Raw genomic sequence first — 21811 nt, 5'->3', positions numbered from 1 at the left:
CTTTCCAACAATACATTCCTATAGACAGGGGTGCACATAAGTGGTTCGCAGGTGCGCATGCACTGTCAAAACAAAAGACGCGCACCAGATAAGAAGTTGCAACACGTGTTTGCGTACATAAGATTTTCTGGAGGGGGACAGCTGGCTTCAAACAAATGCCAGCTCACCTCCTGCAACCACTTTTCTGAGAATACGTGCTTCTTTTGTGGTTCGGACTCCTTCTGACATTTCTTTGGAGGTGGAGGAACACCAAAGTAATTGCTTAAAGGAGCTTCTTCGACATCTTTTCTTCTAAACAAATGTCTGTCCTCCTCCAGAAAATCCTATGTACGCAAACGCGCGTTGCAACTTCTTATCTGGTGCGCGTCTTTTATTTTGACAGTGCATGCGCACCTGCGGACCACTTATGTGCACAATCTTGACTTTCAGTTTACTACGTTTTCTGCTGTTTTAAAACAAAATCCGCTTTTAACAGCTGAAGAATAACACATCTTTTTCATATTCCGGCAACTCAAAGCATTTGGAAAATATTGTGGTCTTGGTTAAATACTGAAAAGACCAACCAGGGCTGGAGGGATGAATATGTTTATTTTACTAACGTGAGCCACAACCACATAGCCCTTGGCCTAAAACTAACAACACACAGTGATCAGAATGTGAACCACACCCTGGAACTCTGGAATCAATTTTAACATGTTGCTTAATGGAAAAAAACAAAAAACAATCCAACAAAACACTGCTGTGTATATACCTAATAATAGGAATTATACCAAATTATACCAAATTATTAAGGGAGACCCATGGTGCTCACTTCCGCCTACTTTACTAGAGTAGCTTTGCATGATTCACAGGGACAATAGTCCTGATTTATACAACACTGAACCTTGGTGCAACCCCTCAGTTCATCTGCTGTCTGAAAAAAGCTCTTTCAGCTCCCTTCTTTAATGACCTTTAAGTCAACTTTCTCCTGATTGGCTGTCTCTCTTAAACTGGTTTGAACATCAGGTTCAACATGTGTCTGAAGTGACCCTTTGGTACAGAGTCAAGAGCGCATAAAAACTATGAAAAAAGCAGCATTCATGCTCATGTATCATTTTGCCCGTATAAATACAGAAAAGCATTATAGATACTGCAAACACGACAAAATCCTGAGCTGTCATGTGAGGCATTAGCAACTGACTCATGCATGAATATATACAGTGCTAGCTTCAGGTCTGACACTATGTTTGTCTGTGTTGTAGAGTCAAAGTCACAGAGACAGGCGGCCAGGGTTAGTTACCTGAGCAGGCGTGATGTGTGTATGAGTGACATATCCATGAACGTGTTGAATCTGAGATAGCTGACGCTCCGCCACCTGAACCAGCTCCGCTCCCCGGAGGTCATTGTGGCGACCGAGAGAGCCGTCCCTTCCCAGTGACCGTTCCCTTTCTCTCTCCATGGTTCCAGCACTCCCTCCATCTCTCCTCCAGGTTCCTCCCTCCCTACCCAGGGTCCCTCCATCCCTCCCCAGGGTACTTCCTTCCCTCAGCTCTCTGGCTACTCCCATTTGGTGATGCTGGCAGGGGTGATGGTGGAGTTTTGGGGCACCTGGTGATGCCCCTTCCTCTTCTTGACACCGATACTTCTACAGTCAGAATGGAGGGGAAAAAATGCGAGGAGAGAGGAAACCAGAGGGAAATTTGAAGGAAAAGCAAGTAAGGGCAAGGAAAAGACCCCCAGAGACACAGGAGCAACAGGGCAGAAATGGTTGGAAAGATGGAATATAGTAAGATGGGATAAAAGGAGGAGAAAAAAGGAAAAAGAGGAAGAAAGAGATTAAGTTTGAAGACAAGTTCAGAAGCAGAAAAGCTTCAGTAAAGCTGGAAAAGAAGAAAGCATTAGTGCAAATCCGCAACCAGAATAAAAAAGCATAGCAGAGCACGAGTGTGCGTGCACACATGCATGTGTAATGAGATGTTTTTGTAGTACAGTTTGTGTGTGTAAGCACATGGCCCAGTCCAGGTGTACACTCAGCATGGGAGTAATTGTTTCCTGAGCTTTCCATATCATACACATGTGAACGTGAGCACGCACACACACACACACACACACACACACACACACACACACACACACACACACACACACACACACACACACACACACATATAGAGGAAAGAACAGAAGTTTGCTGGCAAAATAAGATGCAAAACTGAATAAGGACAGTGAGTAGTAGACTGACTGCCTCAGGGAAAAACTGTTTCTTTCTATCCTTGTCATCGCTCTATACCTTCATCACGCCTCTATGCCTTCCACATCTATGACTCTCACTGCACAAAGTCTTATGAGTTTCTCTCCTTGCTCTGATTCCACATTCCCACACACTCTCACTGGCTTCCTTTTAATCTTTTTTTTTTTTTTAAGTATTTGATGATGTTTCTGCCTAACTGGACAGAGTAAAGCAGAGGGAGTTGGTGAAGCATGTGGGGGAGGGATGCCGGGTCCTTTGCTAGTTTTTGAATCTATGACAGTTTGTGTATACTGTGTAAAAACTGAGCCAGCTGAGCAGCAAGAAAAGGGACACGCTCCTGTACACTGATTAGGTGGATCTGGGTAAAATCCTTTATCCCTCATTAATTTTGCTGTTAAAATCTAAACCAACCGCAAAAAGAAGATACTGATAAAGAGGCACAAATGGGTTTTAAAGCTTCAAGACAAATGGAACTTGAATCCTCCGATCATATCATGATAACAGAGTAATTTCAGCTAATATAGCAAGTCAAGTCAAAAACAAATAATCTAAATAGAATCTAGTTCCACATAATATATTATGGGCTTTGGACTCGCAGCTTGAGCCAAACCCTGGTGTTAAATTGAAGTCAGAATGGATTGCATACAGTGTGAAAAGCTCCTTTAAGAGGTTTGTTGCTCTCCCAGGGTAGACTACTTGGCAGCTAACTGCATGCAGACTCAGTGTACTGCTCCTATAGCAAGACATACACCAGTTGAGAAGTTTACAAATGGTGTGTCTAAAGGCAAGAATGGGCACATTTAATATATCAGAGAATTCTCTGATATATTAAATGTGCTCATTCTTGCCTCCACAGGGGCAGGAAAGACGCTTGTTTGACTCTTATTTTCTCTCTACTTCTGACTGACATGCTTTTGGTCTTAGCCGCCAGCACATTTCTGTTCACTTCCACCAACCATTAACGCTGCAGTCTTTCAAGACTCATACAAAATACTTTAAAAAGTGTTAATTTTTAACTCCACATATTTATTCTGGCCCTCAAATATTTCTGATGTACTGCACTTCTGTGTTGGCTTTATTTTTCAAACCAGGAAGTTACATACATCTTTTACACTTTTTGCTGAAACCTATGCTTTTGGCAGCTGACATATGCTGACCATATTATTTCAATTTTTGTCCAAGTTTAATATGTATATCACTGCTGTGATAGTGGTGAGGTAGAGAGCGTACAGCCCGATCCGGCGGGAAGGTGTGGGTTGCCAGATCGGGCGCCCCCCTTCCGGCTCTCCTCTCTGCTCTCTCCTATCTTGTCACTTTTTTCTTACTTCCTTCTATCACCTTTTCTATCCCTGTGAAGAAGTGAGGCTTCATAAATATTAAAGAGGTAAGTATTATTTCTCAGTCGCAGTGAATTGATAGAAGAAAATAAATTGTAGAAAACTAAACAGAAGAAAGTAGAAGAGAAATAACAATTTAACATAAATCAGTGACACACTCCAGGGCCTGGTCAACCCTGGCAGGGCTTCCTTGGATGAGGGTGTCTAGTGATAATGGTTGAAACACCCGATGAATTCAAGGTCTACTACTGACGATGTGTCTCAGTTTTTAATAAGATAATCTAGATCAGATCTCTAATCCCTAAACATAACCAAGGAAAGTTAAAAATGGCAGATTAGCTTGGGATGAAGGACTGAAATACCCTGTGAAGTTGAGGCACACAACGATGTGTCCCGTTGGTGAAGTTTCTGGGCTGTCTTTCCTCACAACAGCCAACCCTCAAGACTGTCTCCATTTGAAGCAACGCATTATCAGGGATCGTAGCATCAAGTCCTTTTACTGAACCAGAACTAAAGCTATACATCTCACAGAAAATAAGGAAGATTGTGAGAGTTCCTGTTAAGGCTCTGTCAGAATTTAGGAGCTAGGTACCACAAATGTGAAATAGAGCTAAATCTTTATCTCTGTTCTTGAATTTTGGGACTGAACATTCGCCCGAAATATCATAATTAAGTTGAGTTATGTTTTTCTGGGTTTGTATTATTTATGATTAAGTCGGTCTGAGAAGACAGAAAATTTCTGTTTGCTTGTGTTTATGTGTTTTGTCCTTGGAATAAACCGTAATAAACCCAAAGAGATCCAGTTGCCTTGTTGCCTTCGTTTTCAAGCTCTCAAGACTTCAACGACATAGATGACAAAGAACCTACACAGAGACAGAGAGTTGTCTTTATTTTGTCTTGTCTCACTGTCTTGATTGTCATCACTGGTTTCTTGTTTTCTTGTTACCCAGCTGTTTCCACTCTCTGTGTTAGCTCTCAGTGGTCATTGTATAAATAGCTGTGCCTTTTCATTTGTCCCTCTTTACTGTGTACCTGCTTGTCTGTGTCCCATATGTTTTCCAGATCTTTGTTATGTTGTTTTCTGAGCCCTGTTTGCATTTGCTTTTAACTCTGTCTCACCATGTCTTGCATTGAGGTCTTGACGTACTGAAAGACAAAAAAAAGGTGAGTGGGACATTTTATCTACTAATATATAAGAATACAATAAGCTAGGCTCCTAAGCTTAGCAGCTAAGACAGCAAAGAGAAAGAACTAAGAGTTTCCTTAGACTTAAACTTCTTGTCAAAGTTTTGGTGATGAATATATGGCACCCAGAATAATAACCATACAGTTTGAGGGAGATAGGTTAGAAATGGCTTTAGGTTGGGCATTTGGATAATGCTCTATGTCAATACAATGTCTTAGTAAACTACAGGAACAAGTGTGACTGTGTGATTTATTGTAGAGCTCCCACTGTGACTCTACAGTAACTACACAGCCCACAGTGCTAATTAAACTTCTTTCCCAAGAGAGTATTTTAGACAGTTTGTGCAGATCTGAGCACACTGTTAAAAACTGTTACTATGAATTATTCAGTATCAAATCTGATATACTCCTAATTCAACAGACTAAACATTAGTTCATTCAAGAAATGTAACCAATACATTAACACACCGATTATAACAACTATTAGCTGACAAGGGCTCACCAGAGCATCAGCGCACTAAAGCACTCTCACTACATTTGACCCTGCAGCTGACTGCCATCTTGGTCAGCAACAAGATGCCAAATCTATTCTGGATATTGTGTTCAGAGGATGTGAGTGGGTGGCTGCTTTTCACAGGAGAGCACAGAACAGTATCAGCTAATTTCTGAGAATTCAAATGGACAAGGCTGTGTGTATGTGTGCGCCCTGTCTTGTACACCCCCCCTTACATACTTTAACTTCATTTACACCAGGACAAGGACTAAACACCGTTGTGATCCGACTCGATCTCAAGACTTTCAGCATATTTCATTTCCTCTCCAGCGCTTGCTAAGATCTTCCTGCTAATTAGTCAGAAATGCCTCAGAATGCTCCTGAAAGCAGCGTCTGAACAGCCAGGCGCTAAGACCATGAAGAGGCTCTGGCTCACACTGTTGTCACAACACTGCCTCTACTGCCCTCTGCACTCGCGCACACACATACTCAGTCATAATCCTATATTCTGTGTTTTTATTTTTCGCATGGCACAAGAACACCTCTGAATGAATGGATGCATGAATGAACAGAGACACCAAATAGGTCTCTTTTCACATCAGTGTGTGGGTTTCTGGCTGCTTGGCTATTAGCAGCTGAGCATTCCTAATCAGGACTAGGACTGTGCCTGCAGAAAGCCCGCTGACCACACACACATACACACACAGAAGCAGAAAGACAGGCGTGCGCACTGAGACTGTCATGTGTTAGTGTGTCAGCCAGTCTTGCATAGCCAGAAAAACGTGACTAGATAGGGAGCAGATTCAGCATCCTAGTACATGTTTATGTGTTAGTTTGTGTGTGTTTGAGTGTGAGTGTGTGCGCGTGTATGTGCGCAGCGTAAAGCCAGGCATTAGTCACGCTTGGTGAGATATGAAAGAGCAGGGGATCCTCTGCCGTAAGGAACTTCTCACACACACACACATGTGCCTTCATCCTTCTCTCTTTTCTCCCACATCTCGCTCTCTCTCTAATAGTTCACTGGAATCAAGCATAAAGCAATTATTTCCAGAGAAAAGGTGATGACCACACTGATTTATCAACAAAGGCAGCAAGAGAACAAATGGTTAAATAAAATGTTACTCGATCAATAAATCAATGGATACATTTGTCAAAGAAATTGCTTTTTCTCAGCTTATACAACAATTATGACAGCTTACAAATGATTTTCTATCCGCACACTATTGATATATTTTCAATAGCCTCTGATAAAAATGTAATTATTATGAACAACATGAATATGAAGCAAAAATTATACTATTGAAAGCCTCGATGGCATTAAGAGGAGAACTGAATAAAAACACATGTGATGAAAATAAGCATGCAGCTGAGGAGGTAAAGTAACATTAGCTGCTGTTTAGTCAATAATGTCTGTCAAAGCTAAAATATGTGATCTAAGAATTAAAATATGTTTACAGAAGATTTCCCTCGCATGACTTCACAGTGACTGAATTGTCTCCAGCAAAAACACAGGCCTTAAAAGAAAGAGAGGAATACATTCATCTATTTTGAATGTGTTCAAATGTCTGACCTAGTTAAGGTGACTTTGATTTATCTTCTCAGGCACTTAAACAACATCCAAAATGGACACATTGCTTGCAAGGTAAAAGCGGCAACAGTTCATGTATTTAAAATATACTCTCCCCTGCTTTTAGCTAGCTTTAGATGGTAGCTTGAGATGGCCAGCAATAGCCAGTCACTGCTCACATGCAACTATAAGGTATTTTGAGATGCTTTTTGATTCAAAGGTAGGAAGTGGTGCAGATGGAAGCAGAAGCGCTGTAAGTGGGCCAAGCTGCTGACTAAGCTAAAGGCTAGCCCAAGCAGATCAGCTGTTCCCCTGCTTTTTTCAGCCAACTTTTGGTCAGAGCAAAAAAAAAGTTAGACTTTCTCACGCTAGGAGTGAGTATACAAAACATTAGACACTGTCCTGCTTTCATCTTACCAAAACCTGACCAAGTAAGTTGACAGAGAGTCCAGGTCAGGAAAGGGTGGACTCCATAGTTGTGCACCAATTGCTCTGTAATTATTCAGTGGCAAAAGAATATATTACAGTGGCATGATCATCAGTTGACCACTATGCTTTCTGTTGTAGCAGTTCCTTAATGTTTGGCTGACTGGCTAGTTTTTATGATGCCACGTCAAGCTAATATAACTTCTAAGACTGATTTCTGCTCTATTGTGTACACTGTGGCTGTTTGGTGCGGGAATTACTTATCTTTCATCGCTGTTCGAGGCTTTTAGTAAGTTAGGAAAGTGAATGGTACATTCAAAAGCCCATCTGAAGCTCATGTAATATTCAATTATCTGTTGTTGTGTTCAAACTTAGAGCCCAACAAAATCTGTACATGTAACCTGTAACTAGTGGCCAAAAAAGCTGCTATTTGCGATGCTACTGTTTGTTATATTATTATAGACCATCGGCTAATATTAGCTATTTGCCGATTTATTTGAATCTGTATTAATAAATTAAAATTAAAACGCAAAGAGGAGTTCTGAGAAACACCCTGCAAACATGTTTTTTTGTGTTGACCACCCTCTGGTGTTGGTAAGACATGTTTGGAATGTCAAACAGAACAAGCAGCTGATCAGACGAAGGTCAGTAAACAAGCAAATGAATAACTACACATGACAAATATTAGGGAAATCGCTTTATGTTTCAATATTTTGAAAGAAATATATGTTTTGGAATATAATAATAAAAATCTTATTTTAAATTTTATCAAATCACCAAATATTGCAGGAGTGTAATTATGCATTATGACATATGCAAATACTGTGCACGTATACGTATTTGGAAGACTGCACCTGAAAGATGGAAGCTTTACTACAACAACACAGTTTTTCTAAAATCTCAGAAACATCATACTAACCGTGCAACTTTCTTCTTCTCCTCAGGATACACTCAGTTTTCACCCTGTCCAGATTTACTCCCAGAGGACAAAACTACAGCTCTTATTGCACCCACACTCGTGTTGACTCGGGCTCCTTCTCTAAAGCTCCAGTCTAACAGTTGTCTCCTGGCCTCCCTCTATCTAGCAGGCTGTCATACTGAGGTGATCTAATAGGACAGAAGTGAAGTCCATACACTTTATTATGGCCTAACTGCTGAACTGTACAAAAGCAAGCCAAGCATGCACACACACAAATACTTTCAAAGACCAATGCTCCTACTGCATCTTCTTGAATCGCAGTAGCGTACATCTCTTTGTAAAATAAACCGCCTCAAAGTTTTTCACATTCAAATAAAACTAAACTAAAACTATCATGACTGATAATTTTCTTCCCTTGTGTCTCAAACCCCTTTCTCAAGATCAGGTCTACTTCTCACTATTTAGGCAAGTGTACAGACCCATTTATGAAGCCATTTTTGGGTTTGCTGCGTGTTTAATGACTATTCAAAGATGCAGCACAGTGTACTAACACTTCCTCCACATCAAAGCACTGCTCCTGAAGCACTTGGGTGGAGCTTTAATATTTCATATGTTGATTTTCCACTCAACTGTTTCAGAGTACTTGGTAAGACTATGATTGCCAATTTTAGCCCAAGCTTATTCGTTTAGCACAGGTTAGTGTTATGTAACTAACAACAAAGTATAATGGTGACAAATGTATTCATTTAATAATGGATTAGAAATGAACTCTGAAGCCTTTCACATTCAAAAAGGAATGAACTAAAACATTGTAGCAATAGCTAGAATACAGCTCTACTTACAAACAAAAGAAGGGACACATAACATTGTCTAAGTATTTTCAGCCTTGCAGGTGTGTGAGGCTGTCCCAGCATGCACCATGGAAAATACAGGATGTTCCCTCGCAGTGCAAGAGGGTTATTATATGCTTAAGATGCGTTAAGAAAATCTCTAGGTATAACACTTTGAAATATGATGTCAACATTCATGTTCCTGGTATATGTTGAAAAGTCAACTGATAGGGTTGCAAACTATATATTTGGTAAGCTTTATAAGTAAGAAAACTAAAGAATCAACTTGGCAAAAGCAGCAAGAAATTGCAGAAGTGTAATATCCTGATGTGTAGGAGTGTATCACTTAGGCCATCGACTGATGTGGGCTGGCACTGAGATCAGCTGATCTGTTGGGTTTGCGGCTTAGCTTGACTTTGTGACCTGCCTGAAGTAACACTTTACTTACTGGATGTTTTCTTAACTGGGAATCTTTAACAGAAATATAATGTGTAAGCTGAGAGGCCTCACCAGCAAACAGGACAAAGACTTTTTTAATGATTGCTCTTGACAAGTCAGTTTCAGCTTTGAATATTTTCAGAAGTAACCGTAAATTGATATATTATGAGGTCAGCATGCTACTTGGGCAAATAATTAAAAATCAATCACAAAACAGCAGTCAGATAGTGAAAACAATCATAAGTTTTAGGTCAAACCAACTATTAAGTTCTCATTCTCAATGATAATTAAAGTAACAGACCATCATACCAAAGATATCAAAATTACGTCTGCATTTAGATACGATAGTCTAAAATGAGGCCCTGCGTACTATGCGTGATCTCTAAATGAACTGAAAAGGCACGTATTAGCGCTCACATTTGCAGTATCAGGAATTAAGAGGAAGATGTTGGTAATAAGCTGCCTGTAGACCTTGTAATATCAAATCAGACAGCAGAAAACAAACCTGCCTCTCTCTCTCGCTCTCTCACACAGACACACAGCCAGAGCTCTCTCGCTTTCTGTCTTGCTCTCTTTCCGGCTTCTAACTCTTACCTTAGTTTACCTTGCCTACAAGCCCATTAATAAACTTACTCATTACCTCTGCCCTTCTCTCTCAGCACATTTTGCCTAAGTCAGTGTCTCTCTCCCACAGTCCATAACTTCACCTGTGTGTCCCTCTAACTCTGCCGTACTCACAAACACAAACATGCATAGCTCTCTACCTACCTTGCATCCAAACATCAGAGATATGGTGTTGTTGGTGCATGCTACTTTGCAGTGGCACAACATGTGGCTAACGTTAGCTAGCTGGTCCCAGACTTGGGGGGCATCCTAGCCTTCATACACACATTTCACACTCACACACCTCCACACACTCACACAGACACATGCACACATGCACACGCATGTGTTCTATCTACCGCGCTCCATCCTGTCCCACAATCCCCCACTCTGCTGCCCTCCCACCCCCTGCCCACCCCCCACCGCCTGACTACGGTCCTCAGCTGTGGCAGGCCAGCGTCCTCTCCCTCACGCTCTTCATCGCTCCCATCATCTTCATCAGTGTAATCCTCATAGCTGGTCAGGATGCAGGGAGCACCATGGTCACTGTCTGCCCGTGTGTCAGCAAATGTATGTATGTATGTGAGTGTGTCAGAAAATGTTAGCACGTGTGTGTGTGTGTGTGTGTGTGTGTGTATGTGTGTCTGTGAGTGTGTTTTCAGTATGTTGTTATTGTCAGCATGTGTGGGTCAGTCTGTCTGTGTGTGTGCATGAATGAATGTGTGAGTGCATCTGTGAGTGTGTAAGTATGGATGTGGTCTCTCTTGTCCTCCTCTGCAGCAGCAGTCCCAATCCTCTATCTCCTCTCTCTCTATCAGTGTGAGCAGTGTGAGTGTTTGCCTCTCTCGTTCTAACACTACCCTTCTCTCTCACTCTCTCGCTTTCTCTCTCCTGCTTGCTTTCTTTCGATGTCCCTCTCTCTCCCTCTGCTTGCCTTGTTCACTTTCCCTCGGTTTGCTCCACTGCCTCTCTTGGCCCGCCTTTCAACAGCGAGATCAATGAGCGAAAAGGAAAAGAAAGAAAGACAGAAAAAAAAAGAAAGAGCAGAGACCTGCTTGCAAAGGTAAACGGAGAATTAAAAATGTGTCTTCTCTCTCCCTGCATTTCTTTTACTCTTTGCACCTCTCTCACTTTCTACCTGCTGCAGTAATGCTCTGATTTGTACATCCATACACTCCTATACGCACAGAGTGAGGAAGAGTAAGGAAATGATATAGTATTATAACGGCTAGTGAAAACTGAGCTGATAGAATACTGCACAATAAGGGAAACATAAAGAGTAAATAAGTGAGGCAGAGACAATGTTATTACATCATCCAGAGTCACAATCCATGATACATACACGCAAAGAAATACCACTGGAATAACTCGTTCATTTGACATTTGAACACAGCGCTGTTGTGCTGTTGGCACTGAGCCATTTGAAACCACAGGTGACAGTGTGATCACGGATCAGAGGAAACACGGTGTAAAAAAGTCATCAGATTTCCCAAAACACTAAAAACAGCTGAAAAAATTTGAATATAAAAAATGAACCTGCCTCTTGCTCACAAAGCAGAGCGCAGAAGCAGGCAAGGTGAAAATTTGGGTCTGACACACAGATGAATCATAAGAATCACAAAAATCATATTAAAGTTCTCATATCTAAGTGTTTTATTCTGAAAATAAGTTGGTCTTAACATCATCTTGTTTTGTGGTTTCCTACCTGCAAGCTACCCAGATCGCAGGTAGGGCTTTGGCTGTATCACACTGCCCACACTAATAATGCTACACAGTTTTATATGATTAAAAAAAAAGGTGCAATCTGATGAAAGTCCAGACATGTCTGAGAGCGAGAGCAGAGTCACAGCCTCCAATGACAATTTAGCTCCTAAAAATGTTCCTGCTAAAGGTGGAAACAACAAACTTGAGGCAAAAACCCACTGGGCGGGTAAAGGTGGGGTTTAAACCACTGGTTAAAAAGCTTGTCCCAATATACAACATCATTCATTTTTATTATGTTACAGTATTGTGCAGGGTCCTGAAGAGTTACAAGGTTATGTTACTTTAGTTATTGTTGAATTAAAGTGATCACATGACTTCAAGCGAATTCTACTGTTTTGGTCAGCTGACCACCAAAAAGTGCAACTTTCAAACTAGTTAAAATGCTTCAGTTCACTCTGTTGATTCAATCAGACAATGAACAGCACGTAGTAGAAGTGCTGTTCATATGTGTGTGCTGCTCTAGGATGAAAGGTGAAAAACATATCTGTGCATGTCATAGCAGGTTTTAATACAGTGAAATATAGATATTTTTTAGCTCATAGCATCAATTATTTAATCTTCTACTAACTGCAACAATTGCAAGTGCACATTCATCATTTATGAGCTGCTGTTGCAGTCCGTTTTTTGATGACGTCATTCTGCATTGCAACAGCTGAGCAATTTTTACATCTGGACAATCCTGTGGGCTTTTGTAAAAAACCTGTTTGATGGTATTGCTGGTACATCTCCACAGTGACAGAGAGGGCTACTGTTATTGTTGGTGTAAACATGAGCAGGTTCCTTGCAAACACACTGTTAGTATGTAGTGGAAACTGAGATCCTTGCAAAACTATCTTACGAATAGAAGTCTTAACTCGAACGAATGAACAAATACGTCTAAAGAACCTATTAAAGTTCTGATTGATTCTGTGACAAAAACAAAGCTACTATCAGCTGCTCCCTTATTTACAAAGAGGCACCACAGCAGGTCGCTCTGCATGAGTGATGTGGCATATTTTTACACCGTGCACAACCCCAAAGGGATATGTGTGCCCTTTAGGGAAATATGTAAACCACTACCTATTACTATGTGTTTACTATACATATTAGGGTAAAGAACTCCATTAAAACTAAATATTCATTTAATAATACTATTTATTAAATAAATGTTAAAAAATATTGAAGTCAGAACCGCTATAGTTAAAAGTAGTTATTTCTACCTAAAGTGCTATGTATTTGGTGTTTGTATTTGGCTCCATTCAGGGAACTCCCTGCATTTCCGTGGACATGCATGGAAAGCTGGAGTTGAGGAGAGCAGCAACAAGACCATGGCTGAGCACAGAGCACTTATGACTGACAACTGGTATGAGACTGATGTCTGTCTCGAGTTAGATACAGCATGGAAGGAGAAGCTTGGGTCAAGATAAGTTACAAAATGGCCTGCAGAAACCGTAAACAAGCGAAACCAACTTGAACCGTGTCCTCGATGCGATTTTTCAATTGGATGCTATGCCATCTGTTATCAGCTAAATAAAAACAGTGAGGTGGCCTCGAACTGAAATCTGCTGAGTTGCCAGGATTTTGGAAGAGCTTTGTGTTCTGCTTCAACTTATGCTGTGCACAGTTTTTGCCAATCCCCCACCCTACGTATGTAAATTTAGCGCTGTAGTGGCCACAGTTTAACCTGTTACTTTCCCAATAAAGTCAAGGGGAAAACCTTCAGTTGTTTAGGGTTTTTTATTCCAGACCAATAGCAAATATATTCAATTCAGTCATATAAGAGATAAGCAGAATTAACGCTTTGCAGCGCTCAACTTGACCAACTTACTTGAATCAATTTACAACCATGTCTGTGCCGACTCATATAGTATGTAATAAAGAATTTGCAGGAATTTAACAGGTGGGCATCAAAGACAAAGACAGCAAGCACAAAAACATATTATTCACTTCTGCTCCCGTATTGAATAATGGTGAATTTAAAGCAAAACTGACCTCTGACCTCACCTTTTGGATAATAAAGAAGTCATCACTTCATCATTTTTTGCAACAAAGCTTCAAAGAAAAGCTTTTGAACTGAGTGCCGGTGTTCTTGAGTTACAGCCAAAATGTTTTGTGGCTGTTATACGTGACCATGAAATTCAAATAAGTTTATCCTTGAGTCCAAGGATAAACTTATTTTTAACAGAAAGACAGTCAACAGATTTAAAGAAATTCCTTCAAGACTTGGGTCACAGTTCAGCACATTTTCTTCTATTAATCAACTAATTGATCCACTAACAGATAAATTAACGACTAATTAATTTAGCTCCACAACAGCGTGTAGCTGTTTTACGTGTTGAAAAGGCCGAGTCTGAGAACGGAGCAGGCAAATGGGGGGTAAAGGGCAGAGAAAGTCAAACAAGTCAAAGCGTACTCCTTAATCAAGCTCTTGATGCTGATGGCTGAGCCATCTGGACCATCACACATGCAGACATGCAGACCTAAACACACACAGTAGTCTCTCTGTGGTTGCCTTTGCCTTCTCACCTCCACTTGCAAACAAACAACACAGCATGAGAGAGAAAACAGAGAAGGCGAAACTGTGCACAAACAGAGGGGCTGAAGTGAACAAACGGTGACTCTGAGGTCACAGGGGCTAATTTTATAATATGGAATAGAGGAGAAGCAAAAGGAAAAATAAACTGATACCATCTACAGTCATTTTATAGGCTTACTGGCAAACTAATCAAGCCACAGTTTAAGATTATGGCCCGATTATGGCTGTATTTAAAACTGAGTGTTAGTAATGGCAAAATATTTTTAGATGCTATTCCAGCTGTACACAGATAAAGGAAGCACCTGGGTGAGCTAAAAAAGTTTAGAAGTTAATGCAGGTAGACAAGTCCTGTAAATAATGCAATGACACAAGAGGTTATTTTAAGCGTTTCATGGGAGAAACACTGTGTTTTGGATCCACTGTGAGATTTTTAAAAGCTACATTTCCTGGATGTCATTCTATAAACCATGTGATTATTGACACATTTCAAAACCTCCTAATTTATCCTAGTCTGGGAAAATTTGCATTTTTTTTGTAGTGAACCAGACTGCTGTTTTTATAGCTGTATATCCTGAATAGACCCCAAATGCCCTTCTTTTCCTTTCCAATATTTACTGTGTTACGGTGATATTTTTTCAGTAGTGTGCAGAGCAGAAAATGTAAATTTCTCATTAACTAGATTTAGAGTGAGTCAGGACTGTGTGACATCACTCGATGAGTGAGAGATTGGCCATATACTACTACTAAATTATTCTGGATTCCTACACTAACGTCTTTCACGTCTCTCTTTCAGTCCAGAAACCTGAGACTGGATTTCTCCAGAAGTCAACACAGGCTGAAGTGCCTGTCTTCAAATAGCCTTGGTTTTTGTGATAAACTCGCACGGAGACCAGCGATACAGTGAATCCCTCTGTGTTTGGCAAAGAGCAGATGGAGCTCCTGCTGATCTGTGTGCAACCACACACACAAACATGCATACATCTGGGATGACCTAAGGGGTTCTAGATCATATGGCTCACAGAATGTACTGGGAGAGTAAAGCTCACATCAGATCACAGACCAAATTTCCTGAAACACAGAAATAAAATAACAGCAGAACACAAAAAAGAAAGAAACAAAGAAACAAAGAAAGAAAGAAAGAAAGAAAGAAAGAAAGAAAGAAAGAAAGAAAGAAAGAAAGAAAGAAAGAAAGAAAGAAAGAAAGAAAGAAAGAGGATGAAGGGAGTGAAGAAAAAGGAATAAATGACAAATGGGAAAAAGCAAGAGAGAGAGAGGATGCTACCTCATGAGCCTAGCAGGCATGCACTACATGTTAACATTAGTAGGTCAGCCAGCACAGAAATAACTACGCTGTGCGGATGTGTGTGTGTAATAACCTCATACACCCCCTTCCAGCCAATCGCTGTGGATTCTCCATTCTACAAGCCAACCAATTTAAAAAGGCACCATACATCAAGATTTTAAATATGGTCACATGATCACCTTTTACCAGCTGTATATTCAGTTTACACATGAGTGAATTCCCTTTAAAATAGAGCTCATTGTTTCCTCTAAAAGCTGGGTGAGGGCATCAGACTCCTGCTGAAACCTTGTAGCAGTAGCAAAATAAACATGAGGCAGAAATGTATTATAGGACATCTGCTGTTATCTGCTGAATATTTTATAATAAATAATGCCAAGGGACATGTCAGCTGACTGTGTATTTAAATAGCAAACGTGGATGTTTTAAGTCACTGCAGAGAAACAATGTGAAACCCATCATGTCACTGAATTTGTTAGACAGACAGTGCCACAATGTGGCAAAACACAGGCACTGCAGTACTTGGTTATTGTTCTTTATATATTTATATTTAGTTTTTAACAAATCTGTCATCTATTCATGTAAATGTGGGGAAAAAACAAGTGAAATTTCTGACATGACAAATGTTCTTCCTTCTTCTTCTCAGGCATCGCCACAGTTGATCATCTGAATTTCACCCTATCTCTACCATCCTCTTCTGTCATCACTCTGCATGTTCTCCTTTACTGCATCCTTTACGTGAATCTTCTCTGTGATCTTTTCTCTTGTCTGCTTCCATATTCAGCATGCTTGGTCCAATTGAGGACACAGCACAAGGCTCAAAAGATGAGGACACTGTTGAAGAATTTGGGATTGTGGAAATGTTTTAGCTATTTAGTCATTTTATTTCTTTGGAACTGACCAAAGAATTTGGTTTTCCAGTTTGTTTGTGTTCTCCTGTAACACCTGAAAATTTTTCCTCGTCACAATTAAGATTTTAGTTTATCATTTATGCCCCTGTTATTTATTTAAAATGATGTTATATTCAAGTTCTGCCCAGCCACGTCTTTCCCATTCGTCAGGAATCCTCTCACTCTCCTGGCTGTGGAAGACTCAGTCTGGTTAAAAGGTCCACCGCCCTCTCTCCTTGATATCTCCATAGCACCACAGATAGGTCATCCGGGGCAATCGCCTTTACACTCTTCATCCTCCATCATAGCTGCCCTCATTTCCTCCTAACTAATCCATTGGACTTCCTGATTCACTAGCTGTTCTCCATCCTTCCTCTCGCTCTCATTTTCTACATTCATGAGCTCCTCAAAGTACTCCCTCCACTTTCCAAGCACACTTCCTTCACTCATTAGTTCATTTCCACCTCTATCCTTAATCACCCTAACCTGCTCTTTCCAGCTTGGACTCTCTTCCTTCAGCCTCACATAAAATGTAACTATAAGCCTTTGCCTTTGTCACCTCTCTCTTGTTCTGTCCTCCCAGTATTCCTGTCTACCTCCCAGAGTATCTCACTTTTCCTTTGTCAACCTCTTCGTTTGAACCACCAAGTCTTCGTGTCTTTTTCCTTTAACCAGAGGTTATACCAAATATCCTCTAGGCAGCTTCCCTCACCACGTTAGCTGTACTATCCAAGAGATCTCTCCCTTACCGACCAGATTTTGTCTCAACTGTTCCCTGAACATTTTTCAACTTACACTATTTAATCCTTGCCTCTAAGTTCATTGGCTACCATCCAATGCTGCCTCCCCTGACCCAGACTTGCAGTCTCATATCGCTTTTAGATTGGAGCAGATTCCTTCACTCTTATGCATCAATGAACTTTCCTCTCTCGTCCTGAAAGATGATGATTTAAATACACCAGCAAGAAGCCCATTTCTATCCTTTTCACAAAATCCACTACCATCCTTTACACCATAGCTACCCAACTCCATTTCACCCCTGTTCCCTTCACTCCATTTCACCCCTGTTCTAAACCAGGGCTGCCCAATCCCAGTCCTCGAGAGCTACTATCCTGCAGCTTTTAGATGCATCCCTACTCCAACACAGCTGAATCAAAATGTTGGATTACCTCTTCAGCATTGCCAGCAGGTTTGCAAAGGCCTTATAACAAGCTTCATTTGATTCGGGTGTGTGGGACAAGGATGATCTAGAAAGCTGCAGGAACGGTAAGCTCTCGAGGACCGGGATTGGAACCCCTGTTCTAAACAATGTCAAATCATAGGGGTGAGACTGAAGGGCGTGCATGGACTGTCAGAACCTTTTTGATTATTGATCATTAATATGCAAAACAACCAGGAACAGCAAAAAGAGAGGATCAATACACTGAACTTTGTTCACTGATGCACAAAAAAAGTTGCTTCAGAGTTTGCTTGTCTAAAGAAGGAGAGGTCTCTAAACAATTCCTTAAAAGTTACCCGCTTAGAGTTGGATAAGGTCAGATTACACTACCTTGTAAAAGCATCTACAAAGAGTCGCAGACACTGCAGATTAGTAGTTGATCTTAAGGCACTACTTTTTAGTTATTCGTGACAATTTCAGTGTACAAGGACATCAATATAGAGCCACACATGGACCCGTAGATTTAAAATAGTAAGAGAAGAAGGTCTGAGTGATTAAAATCACAAAGGTTCAAAGCAACAATTGCAGAGGTAACAGGGTTATTTCAGTTTGGAGGTGTTTAGCCTTCTTTGGAATTAGACAAGTGACCTGAATCCAAAAAAAGGTTAACACTGCAGCAGGATAATGAGCCAAAAACACACCCCGAAGCTTTACAAGAAACAGCCGAAGACCAGCGAAAACCAGTGAGCACTGACTGTCACAGATTTTCTTCCACAGTTACCAGTCACAGACTGGCAAAGCCAAACATTCCTAATATCACAACACTGACAGATTATGCTGGAATAAAAATGTACAGGACATAACTTTAAGATATAAAATACTCTGAAATTCATGCAAATTATTTAAATAATCAGCTATTAAATTGTAATATTAAAACAATTATACATTTAACCAATGCATTATTAGATATCACTGGCTGACTGAAGGTACTAAGAAAGAAAAAAATAATCTATCATATAAATAAACATGCTATACACACATGAACAACCGTCTTGATCTAGATCAGGGGTGGGCAACCCCTACAGGTTTTAGATGTGTCCTTGAACCAACACAGCTGATTTAAATGGCTAAATTAGCTCCTCAACATGTCCTGAAGTTCTCCAGAGGCCTGGTAACGAACTAATCATGTGATTCAGGTGTGTTGACCCAAGGTGAGATCTAAAACCTGCAGGACACCGGCCCTCGAGGCCTGGAATTGCCCACCCCTGATCTAGATGTTACTTGATTATTTAATTAAGTATAACTGGAGTAGACTAATGCAAAAATCAGGGATGTAAACTTGTCAAAGTTTGTCTGTCTTTAAGACACTCAACTGTAATTTTTAAATGTTATTTCTTCTGCACCCTTTGCATTTATAGTATTTACATTCACCTAAATCTTTTTCACTCAATACATGAAGAGTGGCTCTGGTCTACTCTCTCAACTGAACTTTCTATGTGTGTGTCTGTGTGTGTTGCAATTTTTCTACAAGTGTGTATGTGTGTGATTAGTAATTTTCTTGATGGGATTAGCTGATCTGGTCCTGTTCAAGTGTCACACAATTAATGTTAACTTGCTAGCCTTCACTGGGACAACAGACCACTGAAACATGTCCCACGATATTCCCTTACATCCGGCATAAATGTTCACTTGAAGTTGTGGATGAACTGTTTGGATTTGGATGCCAAAAAACTGGCTTCACTGCAGAATTCAAGTGTTCCTACAAAACAACTTTCTTATAACATGAAACAAAGCATCTCTAAAATATAAATGAACACTGTGGTCATGTTTCAGCATCGTCAAGGGAGCTTCACACCCATGAACAGCTTCTGTTCAAGAAATTTTGGATGGATTTGGGTTGGCAAATATTTCCAGTTAGCTAGCACTGGATCACTTTCATTGACTACACTGCAGCATTCGATCCACTGTGGCCAATACTGATGCGTATAAGTATATAGAGTGTTCCTAAGTACTTCAGAAGAATTTAGTTTAGTGGTTAGCATTCATGATTTAGCATTAGAATGCAGCTGACTAATGTTAACCCTCTGACCCTGTACTAATTCTTCTTAATTACTGAGCTCCTCTTGGTTTTCAGCCAGTTCCTGTACCTCCTAGTACCTCTGATATACTTCTGTGGAACTAATTCCAAGATAGTTTTTAAGCCTTGCATACATAGGTGTGTTAACCTACACTTTACCTAAGATATGGTTAAAAATGAGCTAAATACTGTGAAAAACTACGCTGCAATAATAAAAATAGTCCTACTATACTGCAGTCTTGTGTTAACATGCATTTGCAGAATAAACAGAGGACATTTAATTATAGGTTAACATGTAATTCCACACCTGAGTTTAATGTCATATAAGCCTTAAAGCGTACCTAAATTGTGCATGCAATAACACACACATACAGAGGTAATGGACAGCTGGTTATTTATCACTAAAGTAAGTTACACCTTATTTGCCTCTGCTACTCAACTACAGTACAAATCTGTTTCTTCTATGTGAACTGCAAAGTCATAAAGTGTAATTGAAATAATATAATATACATTACATTGATTGAAACCGCAGAGTGGCAGTGCTCCATTTTCACAATTAGCCCACGTGGTGGCCCAGTAGTATCGGCTGTCCTACAGGCAGGCCAGTCCAGAGACATAGTCCAATTCTCTACAGGTGTGGGCCATACAGAGCCAAGACGACGTTTAACCAAACTGTAACAGCGGTCCTGAGTCGCTATATTAGTTCTACTGCAGATGCATGTCACTGGACTCAACTGTCCTACAGCTGCTTACAAAGTTCTCTCTCGCTCGTCTCTCCTCACATGGCTTCTCTGCTGATTACTCCGTCTGATGTTTGAGCCCTCCTCACAGTTACATCACGATGCCAGCTGGACAGCTGTTCAGATGGTAGGACTACAGAAAGGATTTATCATGGCCTTTTTCTGGCAATTGCAAGTAAAGTACCCCTGAAAAACTAGGCATGCAATGACTGCATGAAGTGTTCATGCAGCCATGGACTGTCTTTTCTGCTTTCCAAGGTCTTTGTGTATCTCTCTGACATTTTTTTCTCTCTATCCTCCTCTTTGTCCATCCTAAAATAGTTCCACCTTTTTAAAGTCTATTAGCAGCCTAAGGTAAGCCTCTTAGGAGAGACTCTTGCTCTCTTGGTGCACAGAAGGCACTCAGTCAGACCAAACAACAATCAGTCACTAATAAAACCAGAGTGGGATTTAAGACTGGATATATCAGAGAGGAAAAGAGGATTGGGCAAGCTAGAGAGGAGAGTATTCATACACAGTTAAATACCCAGACTGCGTGACTCTGAAGACTAGGCAAAGATAACCCAAATAATATAAAATGCAGTTTTTCATTTAATTTATAAAGAGAAAAAATGTATCTGGCCCAATATGCAAAAGTAATTATACCCTAAACCTAAGAAGTGGTTTTGTCACACTTGGCAGCAAGAATTGCAATCAAGCTTTCGCGATGACTGCCAGTGAGCTTTTCACTGCTACTTCCTATTATTCTCCAGATTCCTTTGTGATGAATGATCTTGGAATCAGGCTGTATTTGGAAGTTTTTGGTAGAACTGACAGTTCTGCTAAAGTTAATCATAAACCCTTGGATTTGATTCTGTGCATACAGACAGGAGATCACGCTCCCAAGAGTTAATTTCATATAAATAAGCTCAGGATCTGGCAGACACATAGTATTTCTAGCTAAGGTGGCAGGACGACAGAGTAGTCAGCATGTTTACCTTTTACATAGACAGTAAGGTTCAAACCACCAAACGCCCAGACCACAATATATTAGGTGTAACTGTCAAGGCCAAATCCCTCTACACGCCCATAATGAAGACTATTTTCATAAGCCAGAAGCCATCTTCCAAACTTATGATCAAAATTATTTTCACTCTGTTCAAGATGTTGTTTTTAGTTTAAGAAGCTCTAGGACAAGCTGTGAGACTGGCAGGGAGACATTGATTTGAAACTTTATTGTAGGTTTTATGATGGTTTTTACTTTTTTGTGGGGTGTCTATTACTTTGAAATTACTGAGGGGAACGAACATCTTCTGTAATTAATACAGTTCATCTTCAGCTACATGTATGCCCAGTTTT

The 21811-nt window shown here is 40.4% G+C and overlaps 1 protein-coding gene across 4 annotated transcripts in view; it reads right to left on the bottom strand.

The window, feature by feature from the left end:
• Positions 1–21811, bottom strand: part of LOC120733390 (discs large homolog 1-like protein) — a 114636-nt gene that overhangs the window by 82130 nt on the left and 10695 nt on the right. The window contains exons 1-2 of one of the 4 annotated variants that reach the window (XM_040031531.1): positions 10194–10411; positions 1280–1624 (exon numbers count right to left, since the gene is read on the bottom strand). The exons of 2 other annotated variants lie outside the window; for them this stretch is intronic. In XM_040031531.1, coding sequence (XP_039887465.1) covers positions 1280–1624; positions 10194–10256 — 408 coding nt within the window. In that variant the 5' untranslated portion in view covers positions 10257–10411. Of the gene's footprint in view, positions 1–1279; positions 1625–10193; positions 10412–21811 lie in introns of those variants that run through there. One more of the 4 variants, XM_040031533.1, reaches the window with a different exon arrangement.

The sequence above is a fragment of the Simochromis diagramma genome, unplaced genomic scaffold (genome assembly GCF_900408965.1).
Source record: "Simochromis diagramma unplaced genomic scaffold, fSimDia1.1 OVJJ01000284.1, whole genome shotgun sequence".
In the NCBI taxonomy this organism is placed as follows: Eukaryota; Metazoa; Chordata; class Actinopteri; order Cichliformes; family Cichlidae; genus Simochromis; species Simochromis diagramma.
The sequence above is the reverse complement of the archived record's forward strand: the minus strand, read 5'-3'. Positions and strand labels throughout refer to the sequence as shown.